General features: G+C 46.3%; 2 protein-coding genes across 3 annotated transcripts in view; both read right to left on the reverse strand.

Annotated features, from left to right (window-relative positions):
• Positions 1–21,145, reverse strand: part of spegb (striated muscle enriched protein kinase b) — a 36,932-nt gene extending 15,787 nt beyond the window's left edge. Inside the window, exons 1-17 of one of the 2 annotated variants that reach the window (XM_067251237.1) lie at positions 19,964–21,145; positions 11,797–11,883; positions 11,347–11,401; positions 9,583–11,129; positions 9,292–9,435; positions 8,486–8,668; positions 6,993–7,156; positions 6,350–6,438; positions 5,054–5,229; positions 4,115–4,375; positions 3,477–3,635; positions 3,184–3,373; positions 2,733–2,962; positions 2,296–2,415; positions 2,047–2,151; positions 1,554–1,760; positions 1,306–1,429 (exon numbers count right to left, since the gene is read on the reverse strand). In XM_067251237.1, coding sequence (XP_067107338.1) covers positions 1,306–1,429; positions 1,554–1,760; positions 2,047–2,151; positions 2,296–2,415; positions 2,733–2,962; positions 3,184–3,373; positions 3,477–3,635; positions 4,115–4,375; positions 5,054–5,229; positions 6,350–6,438; positions 6,993–7,156; positions 8,486–8,668; positions 9,292–9,435; positions 9,583–11,129; positions 11,347–11,401; positions 11,797–11,883; positions 19,964–20,384 — 4,262 coding nt within the window. In that variant the 5' untranslated portion in view covers positions 20,385–21,145. Of the gene's footprint in view, positions 1–1,305; positions 1,430–1,553; positions 1,761–2,046; positions 2,152–2,295; positions 2,416–2,732; positions 2,963–3,183; positions 3,374–3,476; positions 3,636–4,114; positions 4,376–5,053; positions 5,230–6,349; positions 6,439–6,992; positions 7,157–8,485; positions 8,669–9,291; positions 9,436–9,582; positions 11,130–11,346; positions 11,402–11,796; positions 11,884–19,902; positions 19,911–19,963 lie in introns of those variants that run through there. The other variant, XM_067251244.1, reaches the window with a different exon arrangement.
• A 2,024-nt stretch (positions 21,146–23,169) lies between these two features.
• Positions 23,170–26,817, reverse strand: LOC136967710 (C-X-C chemokine receptor type 1-like). Its single transcript, XM_067261615.1, has 4 exons — positions 26,813–26,817; positions 25,315–25,365; positions 25,140–25,255; positions 23,170–24,513 (listed from the first exon to the last, which is right to left on the reverse strand). Exons 1-4 carry the CDS (start codon positions 26,815–26,817, stop codon positions 23,432–23,434), a joined length of 1,254 nt encoding a protein of 417 aa, XP_067117716.1. The 3' UTR covers positions 23,170–23,431.
• Positions 26,818–27,439: the final 622 nt, after the last annotated feature.

Raw genomic sequence — 27,439 nt, forward strand, 5'->3', positions numbered from 1 at the left:
AGCCCCCTCCTGAACACACCACAACACTGCCCAACACCAGCCCCCTCCTGAACACACCACAACACTGCTCAACACCAGCCCCCTCCTGAACACACCACAACACTGCTCAACACCAGCCCCCTCCTGAACACACCACAACACTGCCCAACACCAGCCCCCTCCTGAACACACCACAACACTGCTCAACACCAGCCCCCTCCTGAACACACCACAACACTGCTCAACACCAGCCCCCTCCTGAACACACCACAACACTGCTCAGTGGGGGGTAGGTTACCCCTGACGACCACGAGGTGTGTACGACCAGGAGGTATTTTCGATCATGAGCCGTGAGTTTAACCAAAAGGCCCTCCGGTTCCATGCAGATGTGGAGTTTCTTGTTGCTCGGGTGTCTGTAGTGGTGCTAGTCAGAGCCCAGCGTCCTAGCTCAGTTTTTAGGAAGGAGTAATAACCCTCAGAGCCTAGCATCCTGGCTCAGGTCTTAGGGAGGAGTAATAACCCTCAGAGCCCAGCATCCTGGCTCAGGTCTTAGGGAGGAGTAATAACCCTCAGAGCCTAGCATCCTGGCTCAGGTCTTAGGGAGGAGTAATAACCCTCAGAGCCTAGCATCCTGGCTCAGGTCTTAGGGAGGAGTAATAACCCTCAGAGCCTAGCATCCTGGCTCAGGTCTTAGGGAGGAGTAATAACCCTCAGAGCCTAGCATCCTGGCTCAGGTCTTAGGGAGGAGTAATAACCCTCAGAGCCTAGCATCCTGGCTCAGGTCTTAGGGAGGAGTAATAACCCTCAGAGCCTAGCATCCTGGCTCAGGTCTTAGGGAGGAGTAATAACCCTCAGAGCCTAGCATCCTGGCTCAGGTCTTAGGGAGGAGTAATAACCCTCAGAGCCTAGCATCCTGGCTCAGGTCTTAGGGAGGAGTAATAACCCTCAGAGCCTAGCATCCTAGCTCAGGTCTTAGGGAGGAGTAATAACCCTCAGAGCCTAGCATCCTGGCTCAGGTCTTAGGGAGGAGTAATAACCCTCAGAGCCTAGCATCCTGGCTCAGGTCTTAGGGAGGAGTAATAACCCTCAGAGCCTAGCATCCTGGCTCAGGTCTTAGGGAGGAGTAATAACCCTCAGACTCTGAGCCTGATGAGGAAACCACCACAGCAGGTTTCATATCATCATGATATGGGACCACTGCTACTGCTACAAGCTGTGGACTAAGTTAAAGTAAATGACTCTCAGTACACAAATGAAGGACACTGGAGTTGGTATTTCATCCTGTAGTCTGACTGTACAGTAATATGAGTCCTCAGGGTGACTTGCCTCTTCCAGATGACGGTTGCGTTGACGTGGTTGAGGGTGATGGTGATGCTGACAGTCTGGTTCTCCATCACATAGACAACGTCTGGCTTGTCGATGATCACTGGGGCCTCCTCAATATAGGGACCTGGACAGAACATGAGCACATTTCAGTATGTAACCCAGACATGACATGTTCTCTCTCTCTGAAATCCGACAGAAGAAGGATTCCTCCAGATAAAGCCAGCTATCCCTGCTGTCCCTGCAGGTACCTCTGTCCAGCAACTGCACTGCATCGGTGGCTGGGGAGGGCTTGCTGAAGGCCTTGGTGGTGATGGAGAGCACTCTGAAGGCATAGCGGACTCCCTTGGAGAGCGTGGAGATGGTGTAGGAGGTCTCCTTCAGGCTGGATGCTATGATGTTCCACTGGATGGAGCCCAGGGCTTGCTGCTGGATGGCGTACATTAAGCAGCTGGGGTCTGAAAGAGGACAGGAGTTTAATGATGCTCGTGGAGTTTGGTTATCTACTGGCTTGTTGAAAAGAAACAATGTATGTGTACTTGTTTTACAGTGGTTGTCTCTGTTCTTAGACATAAACGAATCAACAATTAGAATGTGTTTGGCGCCAGTCTAATCTTGGGAAGTCATCGTCTCCACAATGTGTTCAGTTGCAGTTGTAAAACACACTTCACCAAATACGTAATGTATCACTTCTGATCATATTAACGTCAGTGTGCTTAGCTGCAGGATGTGAGGCAGACACACCGATGGAGGGGTCTAGTCGTCGAGGTTTCTTCCACTCCAGGGTGATGGTTTTCCCTGTGATGGACCGTATCACTGGCGCCCCATCAGGGGGGTCAGGAAGAACATCTGTAAATACCCAAAAGCACTGATGGTTAACAGGCATTAAAATATATACACAACAGAATCAGGTGAAATGTCTCTAACAGAGAAGAAAAACGTTGTCCAGGAGGCTCCTGTCCCCAGGCGTGTCCTGAGGTGGAGGTGACTCACCGGTGATGTAGAGGTGGGCGTAGCAGGTGGCCTTGCCCAACTTGTTGGAGATGACGCTCTTGTACACTCCTGCGTGGCTGTGACACACAGACCGGATCACCAGGCTGTGGATGTCTCTGACTGGACCAAACAAAACGACGCACACCTGCATGTCAATCACCTGGATCCAGTCAAACAGTTCTTCTCAACAAGAGGAGAGGAAGGACTACTTCTGACTGTTAAAGCTGAATCTCTTCCTACATGATATCATGCACATTATGCACACACACCACAATATTCTATCTTGGGGATTGGAGACATAAGGTGTGTTTAATTATTCAATTAAATGGAATTCTGTTGGTGGAGCATGGATTAGCCTAGAGCCACCTGCTGCTTCCATCACAGCAAACACAATCCCAGAGCTGATGGTTTCTCTCTAAACAGCGTTGATCACTCACACTGGGTCATCTTCCTTTCCTCGGTGCTGTCGATCCTCTTCCCATTGTGGAACCAGAAGATGGTGGGGTAGGGCAGGCCTGCCACCTTGCACTTCAGCACGGCCTCCTTCCCCTCGATTACGTCCAGGTCGTACAGCGGCTTCACAAAGTCTGGCATGGTGAAACGCTCCACCTCGCTCTCAGGAACCTCCGGCTCCTCAGGGATGGAGGGCATCTTCTCCAGCTTGGCCCTGGGGGGAGGGCAGGGGGAGAGAGAGAATAGGGAGGGATAGGAGTGATGAATGGAAGAGGTGAACAAGGGAGGGAAGCCAAGAGGCAAGGAAAGAGGGACATAAAGGAGATGGTTAATGGAGTGAAAAGGTGTTCAATTGTTTGTCTTGTGATTTTCTATGACACGTTCTTTGATGCTTCCTTGAAGTCTGATCGGTGTTTAAAGGAAGTTTGCCCGTACATCTGGGCGGAGATGGCTGGTCGTGGCTCTTGTACGTAGAGCTCGGCGGAACACTCAGCCTCTCCATGTGCGTTGCGGGCCACAACGGTGTAGAAGCCCTCGTCCTCGTTGGAGACGTGAGAGAGGACCAGCGAGTGGCGTCCGCCCTCCTGCAGGATGTGGACGTCCTCGCTGTGGGCTAGCGGATGGTCTGGAAAGAGACGGCATAGGGGATACCACTTTCACTATCACCTCAACTACAGGTGTCCTTTTGTTTCCCAGAAAAGCTTGGGGCACAGCTGAGTCCTGCCTACCGAAGTGGCTCCAGGTGACGCAGGGGTGTGGCGTCCCGCTGACCTTGCAGTCGAAGCGAGCGTTACGGCCCTCAATCACCTCCAGCACGTCCAGCATCCGGGTGAACAGAGGCTCGATGGAGGGAAGCACCTTCAGCTGGCCGCTAGATGTCAGCTCCTCTGAAAACACACGAGGAAGAGAGAAGGAGAGGAAGAGAGGAAGAGAGGAGGAGGAGGAGGAAGAAGAGAGAAGGAGAGTCAGAGCAGACAAGGAGGACAGGAGGAGACAACAATATTGAAGTGAAAAATCAGATATTATGGGAGTCAGGTGGCTGAGCGGTTAGGGAATCGGTCTAGTAATCGGAAGGTTGCCGGTTTGATTCCCCGCCAAGCCAATGACGTTGTGTCCTTGGGTAAGGCACTTCACCCTACTTGCCTCGGGGGAATGTCCCAGTACTTACTGTAAATTGCTCTGGATAAGAGCGTCTGCTAAATGACTAAATGTAATATTAAATCTACTTAATAACAGACACTAATGATTTTGGATACTGCAGTTGCCCCAATACTATACTGTCATTCTTAAACATAGAATCAAGTATGACGTATCTGTCGTCTTATACACACATCCATGCTTGGTTAGACAGAGGTGTGTTGTTCACCCTTGGCTGTGCTGAGCTTGCACATGTAAGTGCCGCTGTCGTCCTCGTGGACAGAGTTGAGCAGCAGGCGACATCTCTTTCCGTCAAAGTGCATCTTACAGTTCAGCAGCGCAGGCTGCATCAGCTTCCCATCAGCCAGCCAATCCACATCTGTGTCTTGAGGACCAATCACATGGCACTCGAACATGACGGTCTCTCCAGCCCTGGCTGTGATGTCTCTGACGGGCCGGGTAACAGCTAAAGCTGGCTCCACGGGGGGGGCTGGAGGAGGAGGAGGAAGAGGAGGAAGGAAGGAGGAGGAGGAAGAGGAGGAAGGAAGGAAGGAGGAGGAGGAAGGAAGGAGGAGGAGGAAGAGGAGGAAGGAAGGAAGGAGGAGGAGGAAGAGGAGGAAGGAAGGAGGAGGAAGAGGAGGAAGGAAGGAAGGAGGAGGAGGAGGAAGAGGAGGAGGAGGTGAGTAAAGGAAAATGAAGGAAGGAAGGAATGTTTGTGTCTCTGAATGACTGTACAGTGTCTCTGAATGACTGTACAGTGTGGGAACATTATGCCATCATGTTGGCTGTGCCATTTGTGTAGGCAGGGGTGCAAAAAAGTTATACTTTAAACAATATATATTTCTATATATTTACTATGTTGTGTTTGCATGTGGGACTGCACACTGTGTTACGACAACAACAGGTTATTTAATTTAATCTGATGCCATTTTCTCTGACAGCTATTGTGCTTAATGATACAATACATTAAATATATCGCTGAAACGGCTTTAAAATCTCTCCAACTTCCCAAACACTGAGCCACAAACCATCCTGCTTTGCAGCACACTGTGGAGCAGAACATTAATATTCCATACCTCCATCAATTCCTTCTATAAGGAGTCATGTTGTGGTATGTATAAAGTCCTTGTATAAGGAGTGGTGGTGGTGTAGTGAAGAGCTCTCTCACCTGTGACCTCAAGCCTGCCCTCACACTGCCGGCTGCCGTACTCGTTGATGATCTTGCAGGTGTACACACCGCTGTCTGACCGCAGCGCCGACCTGATGGTCATCTGAAATGTGCCGCCATCCATCTCCTGGACAAGGTGACGTGGGCCGGTCTTCACTGTGACTCTGTCTCTCAGCCTGCAACAGGGATGGGTCAACAGGGACGGGTCAACAGGGACAGTTCAACAGGGACGGGTCAACAGGGACGGGTCAACAGGGACAGTTCAACAGGGACGGGTCAACAGGGACGGGTCAACAGGGACAGGTCAACAGGGACAGGTCAACAGGGACGGGTCAACAGGGACAGGTCAACAGGGACGGGTCAACAGGGACAGTTCAACAGGGACGGGTCAACAGGGACGGGTCAACAGGGACAGTTCAACAGGGACGGGTCAACAGGGACGGGTCAACAGGGACGGGTCAACAGGGACAGGTCAACAGGGACGGGTCAACAGGGACAGTTCAACAGGGACGGGTCAACAGGGACGGGTCAACAGGGACAGGGTCAACAGGGACAGGTCAACAGGGACTGTTCAACAGGGACGGGTCAACAGGGACGGGTCAACAGGGACGGGTCAACAGGGACAGGGTCAACAGGGACAGGTCAACAGGGACAGTTCAACAGGGATGGGTCAACAGGGACAGGTCAACAGGGACAGAGACAGGTCAACAGAGACAGGGTCAACAGGGACGGGTCAACAGGGACAGGGTCAACAGGGACAGGTCAACAGAGACAGGTCAACAGGGACAGGGTCAACAGGGACGGGTCAACATGGACAGGTCAACAGAGACAGGGTCAACAGGGACGGGTCAACATGGACAGGTCAACAGAGACAGGTCAACAGGGACAGGGTCAACAGGGACAGGTCAACAGAGACAGGTCAACAGGGACAGAGACAGGTCAACAGAGACAGGTCAACAGGGACAGGTCAACAGGGACAGGGTCAACAGGGACAGAGACAGGTCAACAGAGACAGGTCAACAGGGACAGGGTCAACAGGGACGGGTCAACAGAGACAGGTCAACAGGGACAGGTCAACACTCACTAAGGGTCCAACCACGCACGAGAATGGACCAATGTGCATTGTACTGATTCCACTGTTAACATGGGATGCTGGTAATGTAAATGCAACTATCCTGTATTGACCGCTTCAGTAGCACTAACTATGAGCCTATGGTTTCCAGATGTAGTGAAAATGCAGTGGTTGTGTTCAGTTGTGTTCAGCTCATCAGGGTGTGGTGAGGAAGAGGGACCTACCAGTACAGCATGGGTTTGGGCTGCCCGCTGACTCTCACAGACAGTGTGACCTCTCGACCTTCAAACACTGCCTGGTCACTCATGGTGGCCTGTTACCGTGGTTCCCATGGAGGAGGAGAGGTGAGGGATGGGGTTAGGAATGTGGAGAGCACAGCTGGCTGTCAGGCTTGTGCAAACATCATGAACACGATTCTCTCTTTAAATGTTACATAATAACTATCAATACGTTATCATTATAAACAAATGTTTTCTATGTGTTGAACCAATCAATAAAGATGGTTCTGTACCAATCAGTAAAGATGGTTCTGTATTAGTCAGAAAAGATGGTTCTGTACCAATCAGTAAAGATGGTTCTGTATTAGTCAGAAAAGATGGTTCTGTACCAATCAGTAAAGATGGTTCTGTACCAGTCAGTAAAGATGGTTCTGTACCAATCAGTAAAGATGGTTCTGTATTAGTCAGAAAAGATGGTTCTGTACCAATCAGTAAAGATGGTTCTGTACCAGTCAGTAAAGATGGTTCTGTACCAATCAGTAAAGATGGTTCTGTATTAGTCAGAAAAGATGGTTCTGTACCAATCAGTAAAGATGGTTCTGTACCAGTCAGTAAAGATGGTTCTGTTGTGGCTGCTCGCCAGGCTCACCATGAAGGCCGGGGGCTCCTTGAACCTGGAGTCCACAGTCCTGAGCTCGGGGCCCCCCAGGTCAGCTGCCTCCTCCAGGGGGCTGAGGTACTCCTCGTCTGAGGTGATGGGACTGCTGGCCTCCAAACGCACGGCCAGGGCCCCCCTGGGCTCTGGGGGGGGCTCTGGGGAACACAGGCAGGGAGCTCAGACACAGGGGAGGGGGCTCCACTTGGATTGTGAGATTGTAATTGTAAGAATTGTAATCTTAAAAAGAAAATGTTGCACACGTATGCCCAACCCCGTGGTGTTGTGTTTCTATGTACATTGGTGTTCAAATAAATGCGTTTATGGGAAAGTAGAAAATAGATGTTCTGAAATAGATGTTGTGATACTGGTCTTCTCATACTGCATCATGGTTTTATCATACATATACGTGCGACTTGAACACCTATGATGTGAAATCTTTTTTTTTTTGCTTAAGATCAAATTTTCTTTTTTTATATATATTTCTGACCAACATACGTGCAAGTGCAAAAATATATAAATATTGATTTGATGAACACATGGAGGAGAGTCTCCCAGCCTCATGCAGGAAGACCGCGTCTTAACAATTTATAGGTTCAATTTAGACTCGGTAGACTTTAGCGGTTGCTATGGTAACTGTAAGTGCGATGGCTCGGCAGCAGAGAGAGATTAGGAGGGAAGGGAGAGAGGAAGGAAGGTTTAACCTCCACCACTTTATTAGAGATTAAACATCAGAGAACATGAGATACATATCTGGAGAGCGACAGTATATTCATGACCTGGTGGGTAGGTTAGTTTAGCCTGCTGTTTGGATCATCCCTGTAATCAAAGCTTTCTGGAAACCATTTATCTTCTGGACTGATATGAACTGTATAATGTACTCAGGTAGTCCATGTAACTGACTTTTCCTTCTCGGACTGAATGTGGAAGCTGAATGCAGATAACGCTTCCTGTCAGTGAACAGTGATGCCTAGGTCAAATATATGACTCATTTTCACTACAGCATTTAAGATCTGATATAATTTAGAAGAATCGCTACTCATATGAGATAATTCAAGTCAAAGTGAACCCTGAATCTATTGCTGGAAATAGAAAAGCCTAGCTTCTTAATCAGGTGGTAGGAGACACAGTGTATTTAAATACAGAGGGTAGTTGAGATGCTTGTAAAGTATGGATGACTATGTGCCAGGCCATTGAAGAAGGGAAATATGTCATTAATATGCGTTTTCTGTATTCAATCGATAGTAAAAAAATAAAAGAAATTACAAAAATTTAATCAGACCCGTTAGAACCTTGAGGACCCTAGATTTAGACATTGATACTTCACCTCCCGCATGCTGCTTCAGATACAGGATAACCCCGACCAACAGTCAAGAAGCCCTTTATGTAACATCTGACTTGATACAACCTGCTGTGATCTTAAGTTGCACTGCCCAGTGAAAACAACATTCTTAAAAACAAAATGTTTCACCAGTAAACATGCTCACCTGTTTTGACAGAGAGGCTGGCCCTGCTGGACGCCCTGCCCAGCTCGTTGATGGCTGTGACGCAGTACGTCCCGGCGTCGCTGTGCTTGGCCCACTTGATCAGCAGAGTGTGGCGCTCCCCCTCCACCTTCACTACAACGTTAGCTACACTGGAGAGCACTGTGTTGTCTCTTGTCCAGGTAACTACAGGAACACACAGGAATGTTAGCCCAAGTCTCTTACTAAACACACCATGTGGCATGATATGACACCCGTTAGTCCCGGTACTGAGACTGTATTGAGACACTCGTTTAGAAGGCTGCGGTCCATCAGGACCAATACCACACGCCACAAAAACAGTTTCTTCCCTTCCGCTGTTGGCCTCTTCAACAAGGCCAAGGGTTCAAAATGAATTCATGACTCAATGCCCTTAAAACAACACTGCTTTTTGCACTGGACAATACAATCCTGTACCATTTGTATTTTTTGTAATATTTGTATTTTTATATTGTAAATTACTGCAACTTATATTTTATTTTATATTTTATTGTATAGTTTATTTTAATCTAATTCCATTGCTAGGAATGTACGCTTAGTTTGCTAGTTATGTACCCTTAGTATAGTTAGTCCTCATATTTAAATTTTTGATTCCTATATGTTTAATGTTTGCACCTTCCTGCCAAAGCAAATTCATTGTCTGTGCAAACTTTCATGGTGAATAAAACCCATTCTGATTCTGAGGTATAAGACAGGAAGCTCCTAAAATTCTAGTTGGGACACCTGACAGGATAGGAGAAGTAAGTTGGGTGGGCTGAGGAGACTCGTACCTTGGGGCAGAGGGTTCCCAGCGATGATGCACTTCATGAGCACATCCATCCCAGCGGTAGCCACCGTGTCCTTCAGGGGAAACTCAAACACAGGAGCCTCCAGCGGATCCTCCCCAGCAGACACGTACGAGTCATCTGAAGAATCTGTCAAAAAGGACGTTTTAAATCTACAGTACAGTACAAAAGTCTTAGGGCCGCAAATAATTTTTTTAAAGTAAAGCAGAAGATTAGTTGTATGAAGTGAGTGTTAAGTAGAAAAGCCTCCGACAGTTAGAATGAGGGTAATCTGACCTTGCTCTGGGGACATGGGCCTGGTGCGTCGGGCTCTTCCTCTGGTCTTCTGCTCTCTGGGGACGTCAGCCTTCTGCGACTGGTCAGTCTCAGCAGGAACGTCTTCTTCCATTGGCTCATCTTCAACAATAATAGTGGGGATGTTGAGCCTGGGGGCCGGCCTGGGTGCCTCCACCTCCATCTTCTCCCCCAGTTGGGGGGCTGGGAGCACGGCTGAAGAGGCCGTCAGCCTTGGGGTTTTAGCTGGGACTTGGTCTGGAATTTCTTGTAAATCAGTAAATTTTCTTTGTACCAACGGGCTTGCAGGTCTGTTTTCTACTTTTCTTAAAACAAGCTCTACAGGGGTCTTCCTTCCAGACAACTCTTCCTTTGGTGATGTTATGGCAGGAGACTCTTTGACCATTGGGGATTCCTGCATCCGAGAGACCCTCTGCACCAGGGGGCTGGCTGGTCTTCGTTCAACCTTGCGTAGCGTCATGTCAACCAGACTCCTGCTTGGTGACTCTGCCCTCTGTTGTCGAGACGTCGCTGGTGAGGGAGACCGCTGATAGACCTCTCTGACTGGACTGCTCCTGCTGATCTCTCTTATCGAGCGCTGTCCCGGAAGATCCGACAGCTGCATAGACTCTGGAGTGACGGCTGCCTCTCCTGACCTGCTGCACGAGGCAGACGGACGCTCCGTCTCCTGGGGTCTGGACGAGGATTGCTTGCTTGCGAGTCGAGGTGATTTTGGCGGCGAGCTCTGTTTGGTCTGCTCCTTCTCTTTCTGCTCCTTCTCCCACTGGGCGCGCTCCCGTTCCTGCAGCTTCTGCAGGACCTGAGGTGGGATGGGCTCCAGCTTCCTCTCAGGCAGCCTCTGTCGACCTCGCAGGGTCAGCTGCTCGGTGGAGAAGGACTTCTTCAGGTGAGGCTTCCCCACCAGCTTCTTGATGCGTTGGAGCTCCTCTGTGAACTTGTTCTCGATGTCCTGTACCTTCTCGGAGTAGCGCGCCTTCTCCTCCAGCGAGGCGGCCCTCTGCCTGAACATGGTCCTCCTCTCCGCAGCATCCTCCTTCAGCGCCTCACGCAGGTCCTCCTTGGAGCTCTCTCTGGAGATGCCCAGCCGGCTTCCTCCGTCGTCCGAGTCCACTGACCCGGCGCGGTTGAAGCCAGCCCAGGATTGTCCAGATATGGATCCCTCTGGATTGTCGAGGCTTCGTCTTCGCTCCTCGAAACCACGGACTTTCTCAAAGATCTTGGAGCTTGCACGGGTGAGCTTAGGAGAGGGTCTGGCGGTCAGGTCCTTCCGGGAGTATTCACTGAGAGGCGTCTGGGGGCGAGAATCTTGAGCACTGCTCTGGGACATGCCCGTGGAGGATTTGGGCTGCTTGACTTTCTGCTCGAACTCCTCGGGGACTGTGTCTTGGTAGTCGGCCGGCACTACAGCTTTCTTTCTGGGGGTGAGAGGGGTGGTAGGGGCTGAACCCGAGCGGTTTGGCATCGGTGAGGTGGAGGGGCGTTTGATTGTTCTTGGGGAGGGGGGTGGGAGAACTTCTTCAGAGTGACTCCTGGAAGAAAATAATTAAAGGAATAAAGGAAATAATTAGGACTAGGATGAAGCCAAGGTAGGTTTAGTAAACATGACAGATTTTGTATGGGTGCACCATACTGATTTGTTTATTAAACTGATAAATTGATATAACGAAGTACTGATTGATTGATTGACTGATTTCATTGCACATGCAGCCAACACATTGTGAAGCCTCATCAGTCCTCTGATTCTACCTGGTTCTGGGAGCTGTAAACTCCTCGTCTGCCCAACTGTCCATCACTCTGTGTCCTGAAGTTAAAGGAGAAAAATCCATGATCAACGTTAACACTCCCTCACCCACGAAGACATTTACATTTACATTTAGTCATTTAGCTGACGCTCTTATCCAGAGCGACTTACAGTAAGTACAGGGACATTACCTCGAGGCAAGTAGGGTGAAGTGCCTTGCCCAAGGACACAACGTCATGTTCAGAGTGCATGTTCAGACCATTATCCAAGTTGAGTCAGGCAGTTGAGTGTTTTTAATAGCTATTACTATCTAAGTTAGTGTCTAAGTTAGTTCTTGCTGCTACACTTGCAATACATAACTCTACTCATCAATCTAGGAATAATAATGTGCAGGATCATCTTGACAACAATAGAAATGTTGATGTTCTATGAATGTTGTTGTGTTGAGGACCCACCTGCATGTGCAGCCGGTTCCTGAAGACCCACTCCCTCCTCTCTGGTGTCAAAGGATTCCCCTCCCTCATCCTCTGTCGTCTCCGAATCTAGAGCACAGACAGAGACCACTTTAGAGCAGGTGGAATTGTGCTTTTCTGACGGATTAACGAAGCTAATAAGGAATAAAGGCATCAAAGCAAAAGGTGAAAATGAGAAGCATCTAGGGACAGTCCCATCCAGTCTTGTTATCGTGTTTACATTAGAACAGGCAGAAAATGTCTAATAAAAAACAGATGTTTAGCATACCACTATGAAACAACACATGTAAAGCATAGTTACCATTGTTGTGCTTCCTGTACTAGAGGAAACCCGTGTTTCCATAGTGGCAGCAAGGAGAGGCAGAGAGGAGCATGGTTACTATAGGAACCAATTGACTGCCTCCATCTTTTTCAATTAGCATGCTGCCCACTTCAGAGAAAGAACCATAAGACACTCAAGACAGACTGCGACATGCTAAATAAAATGGCTCTGTCATCAATGAAATCAGAATTTTGGAGAATCTTTGAGTCATCAAAATGAGGTAACCAGCAACAGCAAAGCTCCCTGTTAAGTAGAGTAGAGCGTGAACATGACCGTGGCCAAACCCACATCTGCTGTGTAGGATAGTGAATCAGACAAACCTGATATCCCTTTTAAAACAGCAGTCTAAACTCGGGACTGTATCACACCACATCCTGGGTAGAGAAGCAGAATGTCAAGATCTGCTGAATCTTCACAATCTCAGCCTCATCGTGGGACGCCCACCTCACTGTAGAACTAGCTGTTACCCTTCACCCAGCAGACCCAGCAGCTGAAACAACACATGCAGATGCATGTATACATTAATCTGCACCTGTGGTAAGCTATGATGGTGGTGACTATGCTTAATACCGAGTACAAACATGTTGAAAGATTAATTTCTAACATGGTGAGATATATCTCTCCAAAGCAGTAGGCCAGTTTCTTAGGGAAAAGTGTGTGCAACAATTATGCAAAAAATAAAAAATAAATTCCAACGAAACATTTGGAATGGAGTCCAAAGATCTGCAAGAAGACATCTTGAAGACTGCAATAACTTTAATGGTAGTGTACTTCACACAGTTCACATGTACAAGTCTCTCAAGACATTAAAAAGGACCTTGTGTGGCCTTACACTTCACTATCCACTCCATCGCAGGAACACTGGTTCAACAACCTGTTGTTCTTCAGCCGAAACACGCCATGACTCGGTGGTCTAAACTGTTTTTGTTTGTGTCCAGCTCTCTGAAAAAAGACAAAAACTTGTAATATGGACAAAGTCGAAACAGGAAACCTGTACAAAAAAGGCAAGCTCTGTTTTATTTCAATAAGATGAAACTAGGAACTAACATTTTAATACCTTGGACATTTAGATGCCAATGTTTAGGTTTTGTTTAGGGGAATTCACTGAAAGGAGTGTTGAGTCAGTCTAGAGGCTGGATCTCTCTGCATGGTAGTCATGTGACAACAGTGCCAGCTAGCCTGGGTGACGGGATGGTGTTCTGCCCCCTGCATCCCCCGAGAGCGTGTCGAACATGCCTCGCTGGCAGAGAACCCCAGGGATCCTGTTACATTTTCCAGAATGACAGACTCAGACTACGTTTCAGCCTGTACATGTGCATCCTGGGCTGGACAGTGCTGCACTCTGACACAGGGTCAGGCTTAGAGACTGTGTCATCACAGCTACAGTTCCATCAGCCTGACACAGGATTTACAATTGATAAACCTCTGTGTTTTTGTTTAGCAGTTACATCTTGAATTTACATTTAAGTTGAACAAATGTGTCAAGGCAATTATATTTACTTTAAGGTCATTAAGTACAGTATCCATGTAGGAAGAGTCTTTTTACAATTGCATAATGTAAACATCTGATTACGGTGTCACAGTCAGCTTACAGGTTCGTATAGGTTCGTACTGGTTCGTATCGGGTAGGCTAATAGAGGTTACATGTTCTTACAAAGACGATCAGCTATTTGGAGCTCAACACGTGAGCTTTTTTTGATTGACTGGTAAAAGAGTAGGCTACATGTATTATTAATTCACTGTAGTGATTTCATCGCGCATGCAGTAGTTATTTCAGTTTCGTCCTGCATGAGGAATGCAACAGGATCCATACAGTTCGGCACGACACGATCATCTAATGAGTCGCGTTGAGCACAATACAAGATCTAACAAAGCGTCCATCCACTTGTGAGTCTATAGCTGCAGCAACCTGACAACCCCTCGGTCTCCATGGCATCTGAGCCAGGAAGTGTCGAGTAAACTGGACTGTTGCTGTGGAAATACTCACACTGCAAGTGACCATCTGGCAGAGTAACTCTCACGACATATTTTCAAGAAATCGTTTCACATCACAAACAGCGGTATTGTAAAAACATAATGAATATAAGAATCTTTCCCTTGCTTGAAATGCATTTGTCATGAAACAATAACAGGGCCGAATAGACTAATGTACAGTAAGTATATTTAACCTTAACTGGTCAACAAAACGGACGTTATCTTATCTCTAAACCGACAGTAATTGTAGAATAACAAGTTGAAAAAAATCGCATAGATTTACCTGAGCGGTTTTCTTTGACCTGATTCTCTTCATTGCAGCTGTGGTGGGCTTTTCTGTGACCATCTTAAATCTTAAGTTCCATGGAGAAGGGAAACCGCCTCCCCATTAAACTGGGGATTCCCATGCATAATTTATAGTTTACTCATCTGTTCAGTTTACGCAAACGTGACTAGAATTATATCTGTACAAAGGTAAGCTAGAATCATTTGGAAACAGATCAGAACACATGTTTCTTCCTCCCCACCTCACAAAAAAAAAAAGCGAAAAAGCGAAAATCAGTGCAGAACATCTTAAGAACAACTGCACTTTGGTCCATTACATAAGTTGTGCTCTGTGCTGGAGTCTCTGAAAGCCCATTTTCTCGAGGCATTCCGCTTCTGAAAAGCAGAGATGCGGCATCGGCAGCGAAGACCAGCTCGACAGCAACATGCGATGATCAGGTTTTGAGGCGCTTGTTCCCACGATAATAGGCGGCAACATTTGTGCACATGTGCACAGTTTCCCTGCTGTGTCTACCTCAGGGAGAGAGGCAGAGGGAGAGCGTAGCGCTGCTGAGATCAGTCCTTTAAACATTTACATTTAGTCTTTTTTTTGCAGACGCTCTTATCCAGAGCGACTTTAAAGCGTAGGTTGACATTTCTCCCTCAGTAATTTCCTTCTGCCTCAGAAACTGGAAGTCCATCACTGGTCAATTGAGACAGTATAGTTTGCAGCGGATAAAAGTAGATACAGCAAGAGCAAATAGTTCTTCATAGAACATAGCCTACTGAATTTGACATAGGCTAGGCCTACATAAAAATACAAATAAAACATTGGTTGCTTTAGACAAAGGCTACTGTTTGATTCTATCCAAGCAGTTTGAAGGAAATATTTTAGTTCAGGTTATCTCCTATCAAAATTACATAATTTCAAGGAATAGGCTACACAAAAAGATGCAGTTTTTTATGATGATGTTTTAGTTAGGCTTCGGATAATTAGCTTACTGCATTGTATTTTCGTTTCCCTAAATAATTTACGTAGCTAATTAGCCTACAAGACGGCAAAATATGAAACACTAGTCACCTACAGAGCCTGTTATGAATAATTGAATGTGTGAAGATACTTGACTGCAGGATAACAAGCTAACACTGCACGACTGCAAACACACCTCCGCCGAGCGCTCGCTTTCTCTCTGCTCCTGAGAATCAATACATTGAGCCGGCTAAGCTCACCTAGAACATCTCAATTAAAGCAGCATCACACTGTGCTCCGCACACTGATATAATAAAGAGACTTGCAGAGTTTGCTAACACACAGAGACCTACAAAAAGCAACGCTATTTCAAAACATTTGCAATTTTGTCGCGACAGGTGACAGCTGGGTAAACAAGCGGATTGAGAGATGGATGCTTATAAGAATAGAATATGAATAAGAATATGCCTATATTTATCAGAAGCCCTCATGTTGTATTGCATTTGGAGAAAACCTAGGCTACAGCACACCAAATCTACCTACGGGTACAAGTAACGTAACATGAACTTGAAGACATCCTTTGATTGCATATTTATTTTTCTGTATCCACTACGTGATAGACTGTGTGGGGGATCATCTGTTGGGTAAACACTCCTCCGGTTTAAAGGCCTAGTTCTGACATAGGAATTACAATAGTGATTTGTCAGTTTAAAAGTCACTATCAAAATTGAGGTTGCTTTTGAACCAAGTGCTGTTCATTTGCTGTTCTGTTATACAAATCTTTGTCACACTTTTGGTTATTTGGCGACAGAAACTAGTCCCTGTAAACTGGGTGGGGGGGATGTGCAGGGGAGGTACAGGACTTGTAGTGCACAAGCCCTGATGAGGTAGCTTTATTTAACTTGCAATGTGTGTTCAGCTCTGACAGATAGCAAGGGTCTGTGCAGCATCTCAACATGTCATCAGAAGATTTGTTTTTCTAGCACACTAGTTTTATGTTGATTGATACTGTCCTTGTCTCCATAACTTGAACATTTGACCCAACCCAACAATCAGCTTATTACCAGAAAAACAGGAGAACAGAAAAACATTGCAATTAAATATGTCTATGTACAACAACAAAAAATACTAACCTTTAAGGCATTGCTATCACCAAAACATGAGAATAAGTCAACAAAAGCCTTGAGACTAATGTCAGGATGGAATGCTTGACAGGAGTATTTTTTATTATAGTCCAGTAGTTTCAGTCAAGCCATAAACGAATGGAAAAAAATAAGCCCAAAATTATTGCAAGCAATGTTAGCATTTATCCTTTCCATTAATTTGAGACGGAGGCATGATCAAAACAACAGATGGCCAGGGGCCCATGCTTCCTCTCTCCACCAGAACACTTTTGGAACTTGAAACATCCAAACAGCAAACTAACTACATTTTTTTGGGAGAACTACCATTAAACGTTTTAATTGTGGTAAGAGAGGAACATGAATGACCACTAAGGACTACTATAAGATGCAAGTCCCTTTCACTCGTCTGTCTAAACACTATCATAGAAGCAGGAATGGAATAAAGACTGCTGTAGTAGAACTGGCTTTGGCTGCCTCCCAGTCGTCATAAACAGCTCCACTTCACAATGTTCCTCGGAACAACCACTGAGTTGTAATCAGGTCTAGGGGGGTGAAGACAAAATGGCGATGCGTAGGGGGGTTTCCAACATGTGATTTTATTAGCAACACCTGTTCAGCCTTCTCAGATGCACAGCCATAAAGGAGACATGGGGAGGAAAATATTCAGATGGGAAGAAAGCCAAGAGTCACGCTCTTTCAGCGGCAACATCTTAAGTTCCCAAGTGCTGGACAGAAGCTCTGCACTCAAACAGGGGCAATTCACAATACAAGACAGACACTAACCCATAAACAAAATAATAACAAATTACAAAGGCCCTAAATCTTAATAACGCACTACTGGAGTATGTCTACACAATAAAACATTTGTCCAGTGATAAAGACAGCCAGTCCAGGAAGTAATTTGCCAAAAATTGACCACTTGGCAGTGATTTGTGGAGAGAGTTGGAAGGTTGCTGTGGCAGTGTGGAGATATTGACTTGTCAGGGCTTTTCCAGGCTGGCGTTGTCATGTGTCAACTTGTTACTCTGTTCGTTGGAACAAGCTGCTGGTCGTTGTTCATGAGAGCTATGCTAGCATGAACTGTATGAGCTCAGCACACTCACAATGTAGTTGTTGTTTTTGGCCAACAGTTATTTTATGACATTACATTTTAAAATTGTATTTGTATTTTCTATCTGTGTATGCATTATTAAACTTGAACACTATCTCAGTTAAAATGGTTGGAACCTTGATGAAAATAAGGGCCAACTAGCAGTACTGGAAAACAAATACTGCAACAGGTAACCATGCAGTCCTAATTTAGCATTGCTGTGCCGGGGGGTGGAGTATGCTATGGGAACTTACTAGAATATAGTAACGTCATTCAGCATTTCTAGACTGCAGATCTTGGTTAGGGTTAAAAGGGTGACTGTGAGGTGTGAAATAAAAATCTGGCTCTTTCCCTGGTCATACGAAATGCTTCTGATAATAGAACCCCTCCCTCAACGAAACACTTCATTGAGGGAGGGGTCTAAATTTAGCTGTGATGTCTTCCTGTGTAACAGGAGAGACTGTGGCCTATTAACATCACAAAAATCTGAAGCCTGGCACATTCTATGGTATAAATAACTGGAGGGGGACAAGATGGTGGTCGATGAAGGGGCAAAGAGGGCGACGCAGAGAAAGAGAGAGACACAGCTGCAGATAGAGAGAGGGCCCAGGGAACCAGCCATGACTGATAAGACAGCTGTACATGAGTCGGCTGCTGCAGAGAGCTGCAACACAGAGTTTAAAGTGAGACAAAAAGAGAGCCTGGAGTTTAAAAGTTAAACTCAATTTCAGCGTAACTGTCTTGCTGTGCAAACCATTACAGAGACAGGTGTTATGACTTGTTAGCATGAGGCAAAAGCACTGTAGTTCTACTGTGGAAACAAATAAAGACTCAATTGGGGGGTGTAAAATCACAAACATCTAGGGTAATCTATTTGTCTCAATAAAAAAAAAAACTAACTGCACAAGAGACTATTTTAAGGCTGGCTAAGAAACTGACTGTTTAGTTGTGTGATGTGAGGTGTGGAAATGGCTTGAGCCTGAGGTTATATGTGTACTGTGAAAAAGCACTGGTCTCTGGTGCTTGTTGGACTGACTATTTGAATTCTTGAAATAGCTAATAAGCAGAATGTTGTTCCAAGCAGAATGCTATTTCTAAGAATTCCAGTGTTTTGTGTATTAAATGGTCTTTTATGATTTACGATCTCCCCATAGATATACTTTTACTCTGATCTAAATAACAGGTAAGATATTGACAGGGCAGTGCAGTCAATAACACATGTAGCAGTAAAATATAGTATTTGGAGATTTTTGCTAGGAGCAAGTCCTAAATATTCATTTAGTCACGCACTTTACGTAGCCAATGTAAAGTGTCAAAGAGTATTCCAGTCATCATTCTGATGCTTTCATTCTCATCTTAAATAGCAGCTAAATAATCCACTTGATTCAAACGGCAGCGTCAAATCCAGTCATCCCTAAACGCTCCCTGGCTTCTGCCTGCTCTTGTGAGCACACTGTCTGATGAACAAGTTGTTTAGTAAGAAAATTATCACATTGTCACAGTGACCTTTTGTTAGTCTAATGCATTAGACCACTTGGCAAAATGTTGTCTCTCATCAATGTGCTAATACTCTTGAAGGTTGTAGGTTGATAAATCAACTGATGATTGTTATGAACCCAAAGTCTTGTGTATCCTGCTCTGTGTTTGAATTGAACATGGCTGTGGCCTCACAGAACAAGTTGCATAATATTGTCTCAAAAAGAACTACTGCTGTCCGACATTCACTTGGCATTGAGTGCAATAATGATTGGCCAATCACCCAATTTTAAGCCGTGTACAACACCACAGGAAACCTGAAACCATGCAGTATGCCCCTGCATTAAAATATTCCAAATCAACCTGGTCTTTTATATGAAACCTTCACATTGGATCCAATGAGACCAACAGATTAAACACTTGACATACCAGAGAGGTCAACCAGACCTCCCCCAGGTCAACCAGACCTTTCCCAGGTCAACCAGACCTCTCCTAGGTCAACCAGACCTCTCCCAGGTCAACCAGACCTCTCCCAGGTCAACCTTACCTCTCCCAGGTCAACCTTACCTCCCCCAGGTCAACCAGACCTCTCCCAGGTCAACCTTACCTCCCCCAGGTCAACCAGACCTCTCCCAGGTCAACCTTACCTCCCCCAGGTCAACCAGACCTCTCCCAGGTCAACCTTACCTCCCCCAGGTCAACCAGACCTCTCCCAGGTCAACCTTACCTCCCCCAGGTCAACCAGACCTCTCCCAGGTCAACCTTACCTTCGCCCAGGTCAACCTTACCTCCCCCAGGTCAACCAGACCTCTCCCAGGTCAACCTTACCTCCCCCAGGTCAACCAGACATCTCCCAGGTCAACCTTACCTTCGCCCAGGTCGACCTTACCTCCCCCAGGTCAACCAGACCTCTCCCAGGTCAACCTTACCTTCGCCCAGGTCGAGGACAGCCAGGACAGCGCTGCTCCTGGCCTCCCCCAGGTGGTTATTAGCTATGCAGGTGTAGAGGCCGGCGTCGCTGGGCTTGCAGTCTCTGATCCACAGACCTCCGTACTCCTGGTTATCCATGTTGAGCAGGTCGTCGTTGTGGTACCAGTACAGCGAGGGCTGGGGGTCCCCGGCCACAGCCACCTTCAGACGAATGTCACAGCCCGTCCCTACGGCAGCGTTCCTCATCTTGCGGATGAAGATGGGTGGGGTCTGGGAGGGGTAGGTTGTGGGGTCTGGGACCACCTGGTCCGGGCTCGTTTTTGAGCGTTTGGGGGGGATGATGGGGCTAGGCAGGGCCGCCCCACACAGACCGTCATCCGCACCTTTCTTCAGGGTCACCTGGACCTCGGCCTTCCTCATGGCTGCACCGCTCGTCTGGGCCTGGGTCCTTCTGCAGCTGGTTCTCCAGGTAGGTTCCTAGAGCTGATTCTCCAGGCAGGTTCCTGATATCAGCCCTGCTGTCTATTGCTTTAGCTTGAGTACTAACCAAGTCATGTCATGCAATGAGAAAAATGTACTTTTAACGTCTAATCTTGAGAGTTTTGATGCTGTGGACTACGTCGACAGTGAATCGTTTCTCAAGGCCTGTTAGAGGCTATGATCATCCGAAATCTTTCTATATCTACGCTTCACAAAATAGCAGCCAAATGTAATTAATTAATTAATTAATTTGTATGTAATTACTTTCAGATTTCTTCAGCAATAATTTCAACTCTCACAGCTCCTAGTCCAATTGAACATGTTAAAAGCATGCATTGTTTATCACCCTAGTAATTATAAGCAGAGTGCAGTCTGCAGCCCAGTGGTATTTTTAGGGCAAGACCCTCTGGATCATGTTGCATTACTAGCTCCCCATCTTGCCTTTGAAAGGGCTGGCCTCTGCCTTCCCCTCCTCGTCTCTCCAGGTCTCTCTCTCTTCGCCTGCGTGGCGCTCCACAACTAGAGCAGCAGAACCCCTCGTTCCTATGTCCCAGTCCTCTCATACTCCAGTGGAAGAGGCTCCTAACTGGGCCGGGTCTGGATAGCTGTGCTCCAGACGCTCACACGTTGTCCGCCTTGTCCCTGGAGCTTCCTTCCTCCTGGTCGTCCTGCCGCGGCCACACAGGTCCTCCTGGGAGACGACAGCCTCAGCCCAGGCCAGCTCTAGAATGACAGCTGCTGGCTGATATGTCGGCACTGTCGCCCCCCACCCATGCAGCTCCCACCCCCTTGTCATTTTCAGCCAACCCCCTGGTCCCAGTAGCCTGGGGCTGGGGCCACACTGTGCAGGCAGGGGCGAGAGAGAGAGGGAGGGGAGACAGGAGTGGGCTGAGGACAGTGGTTTGATTTGTAGGTCAAATGTAAAAGTTTATAAAAGGCTGTAAATAGGGGAACTCATTCATTAACCCTAATGATTAGTTGGTGATCATAGTAATATCTCTCCTTTGTAATGTAACCCGCATTGTCAAACCACAATCGCTGGTTCTTGGCCCAACGTTTAGTAATCAAGCTTTAGAAATCTAAAATCTTCCCCTGGACTATTCATAATTCACGTGTAAAGACTGAATTTAGAAACAACGGCACCTGGGATCTTGTGTTGCACCTGTGATGTTGAGGAAGATGTTCTCAGGGGTTTTTGGGAAACTGGGCCTGCAGATCACTGAGTAGGAGTCAGTAACGTCAGAAGAACATCAGAAACTGGGCCTGCAGATCCCTGAACAGGAGTCAGTAGCGTCAGAGAAACATCAGAAACTGGGTCTGCAGATCACTGAACAGGAGTCATTAACGTCAGAGGAACATCAGTAAGGTGCAAGCATCTAAATGATTCACTCAAACTTTTAGAAATAGTTAGATGAGGATGCAGTGAGGAGCTGGATGATACAGCAGCAGGTTCCATCTCCTGCTCAGTGTGTTTGGTGTCTGACATCCCATAATCCCACCACCATCCTGGTGACAAGGACAGTGACATGGTGGCGTTCTCAGCTCTGACACATCGTCCAGGCAACCCTGTCTGTAGTGGTGGTAAGTGAGAGGAGACTACGCATGATCCTGTTATTTGATTCACTGTAAAAGGGTTAGTGAGTGATGAGGCTATGACTGTTGTCACTTTAATAGTGGGACTACTAAAAAACAATCATAGCTTAAAGTAGTGTCACCATTTGCATGGAGAAATAGCATTATCTTCTGTAATATTCTTGGCAATACCTTGGTCAAAAATTTCAAAAATTATTTTTCAACAGGAAAGGAGTGGCCATTTTAGATCTAGTAAGCTGTCCATTATGATTCATATAAAAACACATTGAAACATGAAGGAATCAAAACTGAGTAGAAAAACTTTAATTTACTGAATTAAAAAATATAGCATATAATAGGAAAGTACTGTACAGCCACTGACCCATTGACATTTGTAAAGCAGTTGACAGAAAGATGTTTCGCAACTGTCTTCTGTCTTGGCAGACAAAGAAAAGGAAAGTTTTAACTTTTCACTGCGAAAAGGAAGCTCTTCCCACATACGTCTTTAACTTACGGTAAGAAATGTTCAATATAGGATTTTTTTTGTTGGTCATGATGGTGACAACCTTAGATCTAACGGCACAACACATTTTATTGGACGTTTATGAAAATACTATATTTAATTACATGGCCAATTTAGCAAGCTTACCTGTGACATTATATGAAAATATTGTTACCTGTAGTGGGCAACATATAATGTATATTATATACATTTAATATTTCAACAACAAAAAATTATATTTTTAGCTGCCTATTTCCGAGTCCTCAAAAATACATCCAGGATGCAGTGAGTGGTGAATGGAGAAAGGTTGCTGTGGAAGTTTTCAGCCACTAGATGGCACAATCATATTCTATTCACTATAATATAATAATATCACTTCAAGAGGAGTCAGGTGGCTGAGCGGTTAGGGAATCGGGCTAGTAATCTGAAGGTTGCCAGTTCGATTCCCGGCCGTGTAAAATAACGTTGTGTCCTTGGGCAAGGCACTTCACCCTACTTGCCTTGGGGGAATGTCCCTGTACTTACTGTAAGTCGCTCTGGATAAGAGCGTCTGCTAAATGACTAAATGTAAATGCAAGTATTTTCCACCAAAAGACACAAATGCCCGCACAACCCAGTCCACCTCCTCACCCCTCACCAGTCCACCTCCTCACCCCTAACCAACACCACCAGCCACTACAAAATCCCTCAAACACCCCTTTAGTCCAGTCATGTGTTTCTTTGTCCAGTCTGATCACATGAGGGTGGAGGTGATCTCTGGCTGGTGTGATCACATGAGGGTGGAGGTGATCTCTGGCTGGTGTGATCACATGAGGGTGGAGGTGATCTCTGGCTGGTGTGATCACATGAGGGTGGAGGTGATCTCTGGCTGGTGTGATCACATGAGGGTGGAGGTGATCTCTGGCTGGTGTGATCACATGAGGGTGGAGGTGATCTCTGGCGTGGATGAGGACCTGCTGGACCTGTTGGCGGAGGTTCTCTCCAGCACCCCCCTCCTCCTCAGCTCCTTCGCCAGCCTCTGGCGGAACTTCTTCCCCACAAAGGCGTACAGTACTGGGTTGACACAGCTGTGCAGCAGCCCCAGGCTCTGTGTGGCGAACATAGCCCGGGACACACCCGTCCTCAAGGTGCAGCCCTCCGGCAGCAGCTTGGCCCTCACCAGGGTGTCGGCCATCACGGCCAGGTGGTATGGACTCCAGCAGAGTAGGAACGCCACCACCACAGCCACAATCACCCTCATGGCACGCTGGCGCTGGAAGCCCCCACGCGTGCGCAGCAGCCGTAGCACTGTGACGCCGTAGCACACCAGCATGATGGCTAGCGGCAGGAAGAAACCCAGGGTGTGGCGGAGCCCTCTGGTGGCCAGGAGCCAGGCTGTCGCTGTGCTGGCGTCGTGGCGCTCGGCGCACACCTCCTGCCCGCCACCAAGGGGGGTGAAGGAGCTGTTGTAGAGGGCGGGCAGAGACAGCGCCGTACCCAGGACCCAGACTCCTCCGCATGCGCCCCAGCCCAGCAGGCGGTGGCTGGCGCTCCGGGACTCCACCCCTCTGACGATCACCAGATAGCGGTCCACACTGATGCAGGCCAGGAACAGGATGCTGGCGTAGAAGCTCACCTCCAGGAGGAGGCAGACGATCTTGCAGCCTACGCTGCCAAACAGCCAGCCCTGCAACACGGAGGTGGCCCAGAAGGGCAGGGTGGCGGCCAGGATGACGTCAGCCACCGCCAGGTGGAGGAGGTAGAGGTCGGAGGGAGACAGGGCCTGCTTGCTCAAGCCAATCACCAGCCCCACCAGCAGGTTGCCAGGTATCGCCAACAGGAATATGAGAATGTAGAAGCTACATACAACCAGATTGACGGCGTGGGAGATGGGGGTGCTCTCACAGATGAGGGTGTTGACATCCAGCATGAAGTCTGAGCCATTAAAGGGATCAGTGTAGTTGATATCGTTATAGAGCTCATCAAAGTCTGAGATGAGAAAGATGGTGTTTGGATCTGAAAAGAACAGCACACAGATTGTGATTAGATTGATCTATGGTGAGCATGAACTGATTCACATTTGAAAAGGGTTGAATTAACACAAAGCTCAACCACATTAACATTAACCCAGAGCAGTGTCCTGTGAAAAACACAGTTGTTTCATTCAGCAGATGGGAGGTGAGGAGGATACAGCCAGCCGGTTTGGGAAGAAAGCAATTTCGAACAACCCAGTAAGTGATCATGATTCTAAGACTGTTGTTTAGATTCAGTCAAGCCGATATTGTAGCGGTGGTGGCGGCATATATAGATACTGTACTGCCTCTGGGTTTTATGTGATCAAATCAAATCTCACAATTATCTTTTTTCACATATATCACAGCAATATTCCCAAAACATTTTACAGCACATTTTTGTTGTGGTAAAACAAAGAATTGACTTTCCCTCAGGGATGGTATCTGTCTAATTAACTGTACTTCAATCAGATAAGAAGTCAGCTATAACTCAAAATATATTATTAAACAGAAGACAGTAGAAGTGAATATGAGAGAAAGAGAAGAGTGACTCAGTATAGACAGGAGATATTTGTGGAAAAATCTGTGTAATTCCATTTATATCAGATAAAAAACATAAACCAGGCTCACCTGTCATGTTGATGTCTTGTGTTGGTCTTGAGGAGAGGGTGTCTGTCAAGTCAGAAGTAGAGCATGGAAAAACATACATCAAAACAAGAAGGCTCATCTGCCCCCCCCCCCCCAACCACACACACACACACACACACACACACACACACACACACACACACACACACACACACACACACACACACACACACACCTTCCTGTTGCCCAATCTGCTATAATGTCCAGTCTTGTTTTGACAAAAAAAAAATACTTTGATAATTGAAGAACTATGTGAACTGTTTAGTCCTGAGCTGGTGTATAGATGCCGTAACTTTCCTATCTTGACTAGTTTAACAGAAGTGTTTTACCCTCAAAGCAGGGCTTTATGGATGTCGTCCCTAAATGATGACACTTATAAAGGGGGTGCAAAAGGGGGGTGGTGACTACATATACAAATTCTGTTCACAGTCACCCAGACAACAAAAAGCTAATCACAACTGCAAGTTGAAAAACAATTATAAACAAACTAAATACAAAACGTTTCGTTTCTCCTCGAGTGCTGTGAACAACCCGAGAACTGAAGCACTGCTCCAGTGATGTGTGGTCATGCTTTTGTGGTGATGGGATTTTGGGAAACACTGCAATATATGACCACACATCACTCACTCAACACTACAAGTAACGTTGAAACTGAAACTAAACACAAGAATGACACAAATCAGCTGATGACTGATGTCAAGTTATTCTAGTACCAGACCCTAAAAATAACTTTTTATTGAAGCAACCCATTCAGTATGAAATACTGTGTCTTAATGAAGTTAATGAACTGTATTAGAATTGTGTGCTTCTCTTCTGGACAAATAAAATACCATTTATATAAATATTTATAACATTACTACAGCTGGCTGGCTTTGAGGAACTTCCAGCTCATGACCAGAAGTTGTGTTCTGAACACGAGGATTCTGATGTGTTCTGAACACGAGGATCCTGACGTTTACCTCCTCACGTGTTCTGAGTCACATGAGGCCTCAGGCCTGGGTCAGCAGGGGAACACAGGTTCCTAACAACCCCTGACCTTTTGGGTGTAGGTATGGCTCAGTGGTAGAGCATTTAACTGTCAAGGAAGAACTCGCTGGTTTAACATTGACACAACCTCCATGCAAAGGAACCATATTGTACATGGTTAGATAAAATGACCAAATGAGTTACTCAGCCAACTTGAAACAAGATTTTTAAAGGGTTACAGTATTTTCATCCCAGCCTTCGAGGTAATCATTTAATGTTCCAAATATCTTGTATGTTGACCTCGATCAATAACTTTAAAGGGGGCAGAATGCAAGAGGTTTGCTCTGAAATTAGGCATCAAACGTTTCCAAGTTCTGAGTGTTTTCTTCTGAAGTTGGCTTTGAGAAACTGGGATATGGGGTAACATGTCCTCACTACATTGCAACAAGGTTTCCACATTCTACACAAACATCTACTCTCTAAAAGACTACAACACTGGGACAAAGTGTTGAAAATGAATACATGACATGTATTACTACTTAAGACACTAAGTAGTGAAAAGGTTTATTGTGATAAACCTGAATGGTGAGTTCTCTTCAGGGTTTGACAGGTCAGGAGAGGCTGTTTTGAAACACACATTAACATTCTGTGGACATTCATTGTCTAATCCAAGGTGCTGTTTCATTTACCCCATGTTTGTGTTTTAAAGAATGTATGCAAGCTAATTTGCTTTCGAAGGCAAGTATGTGTTTATTCCATATTTCACTATTACTCAGATTTAAGGTATAATTTTAATGACTTTACACAGATCTTGATATGCAACAACCCAACTACAGAATTGCAGATGGAGCCAGAGATTACGATGATTTTCTCAACCAACCTACCTTCAAATCATGAATGCTATTGGTTTATTTGTCAGTTGGGACTTTTTGCTATACCATCTATTACATTTAGCAGACGCTCTTATCCAGAGCGATTTACAGTAAGTACAGGGACATTCCCCCGAGGCAAGTAGGGTGAAGTGTCTTGCCCAAGGAGACATCTTTTTGCACAGCCAGGAATCAAACCGGCAACCTTCTGATTAATAGCCAGATTTCCTAACCACTCAGTCATCTCTGTATAAAATATATATACACATTTTATAGCTTAAGTAATTCCTTAACCCTTGTGTTATCTTCACCGTCGTATTGCGACAACTTTACCGCATACAAAAACAAAGTGAAGCATTTTCTTTTAACCGTCGGGCTGTCTCAGACCCCCCCAAATTGCAAAGGTTAAAAGAAAATGCTATTTATTTGTTTTTGTATTGGGTAACA

Source organism: Osmerus mordax, chromosome 2 (genome assembly GCF_038355195.1).
Source record: "Osmerus mordax isolate fOsmMor3 chromosome 2, fOsmMor3.pri, whole genome shotgun sequence".
Lineage (NCBI taxonomy): Eukaryota > Metazoa > Chordata > Actinopteri > Osmeriformes > Osmeridae > Osmerus > Osmerus mordax.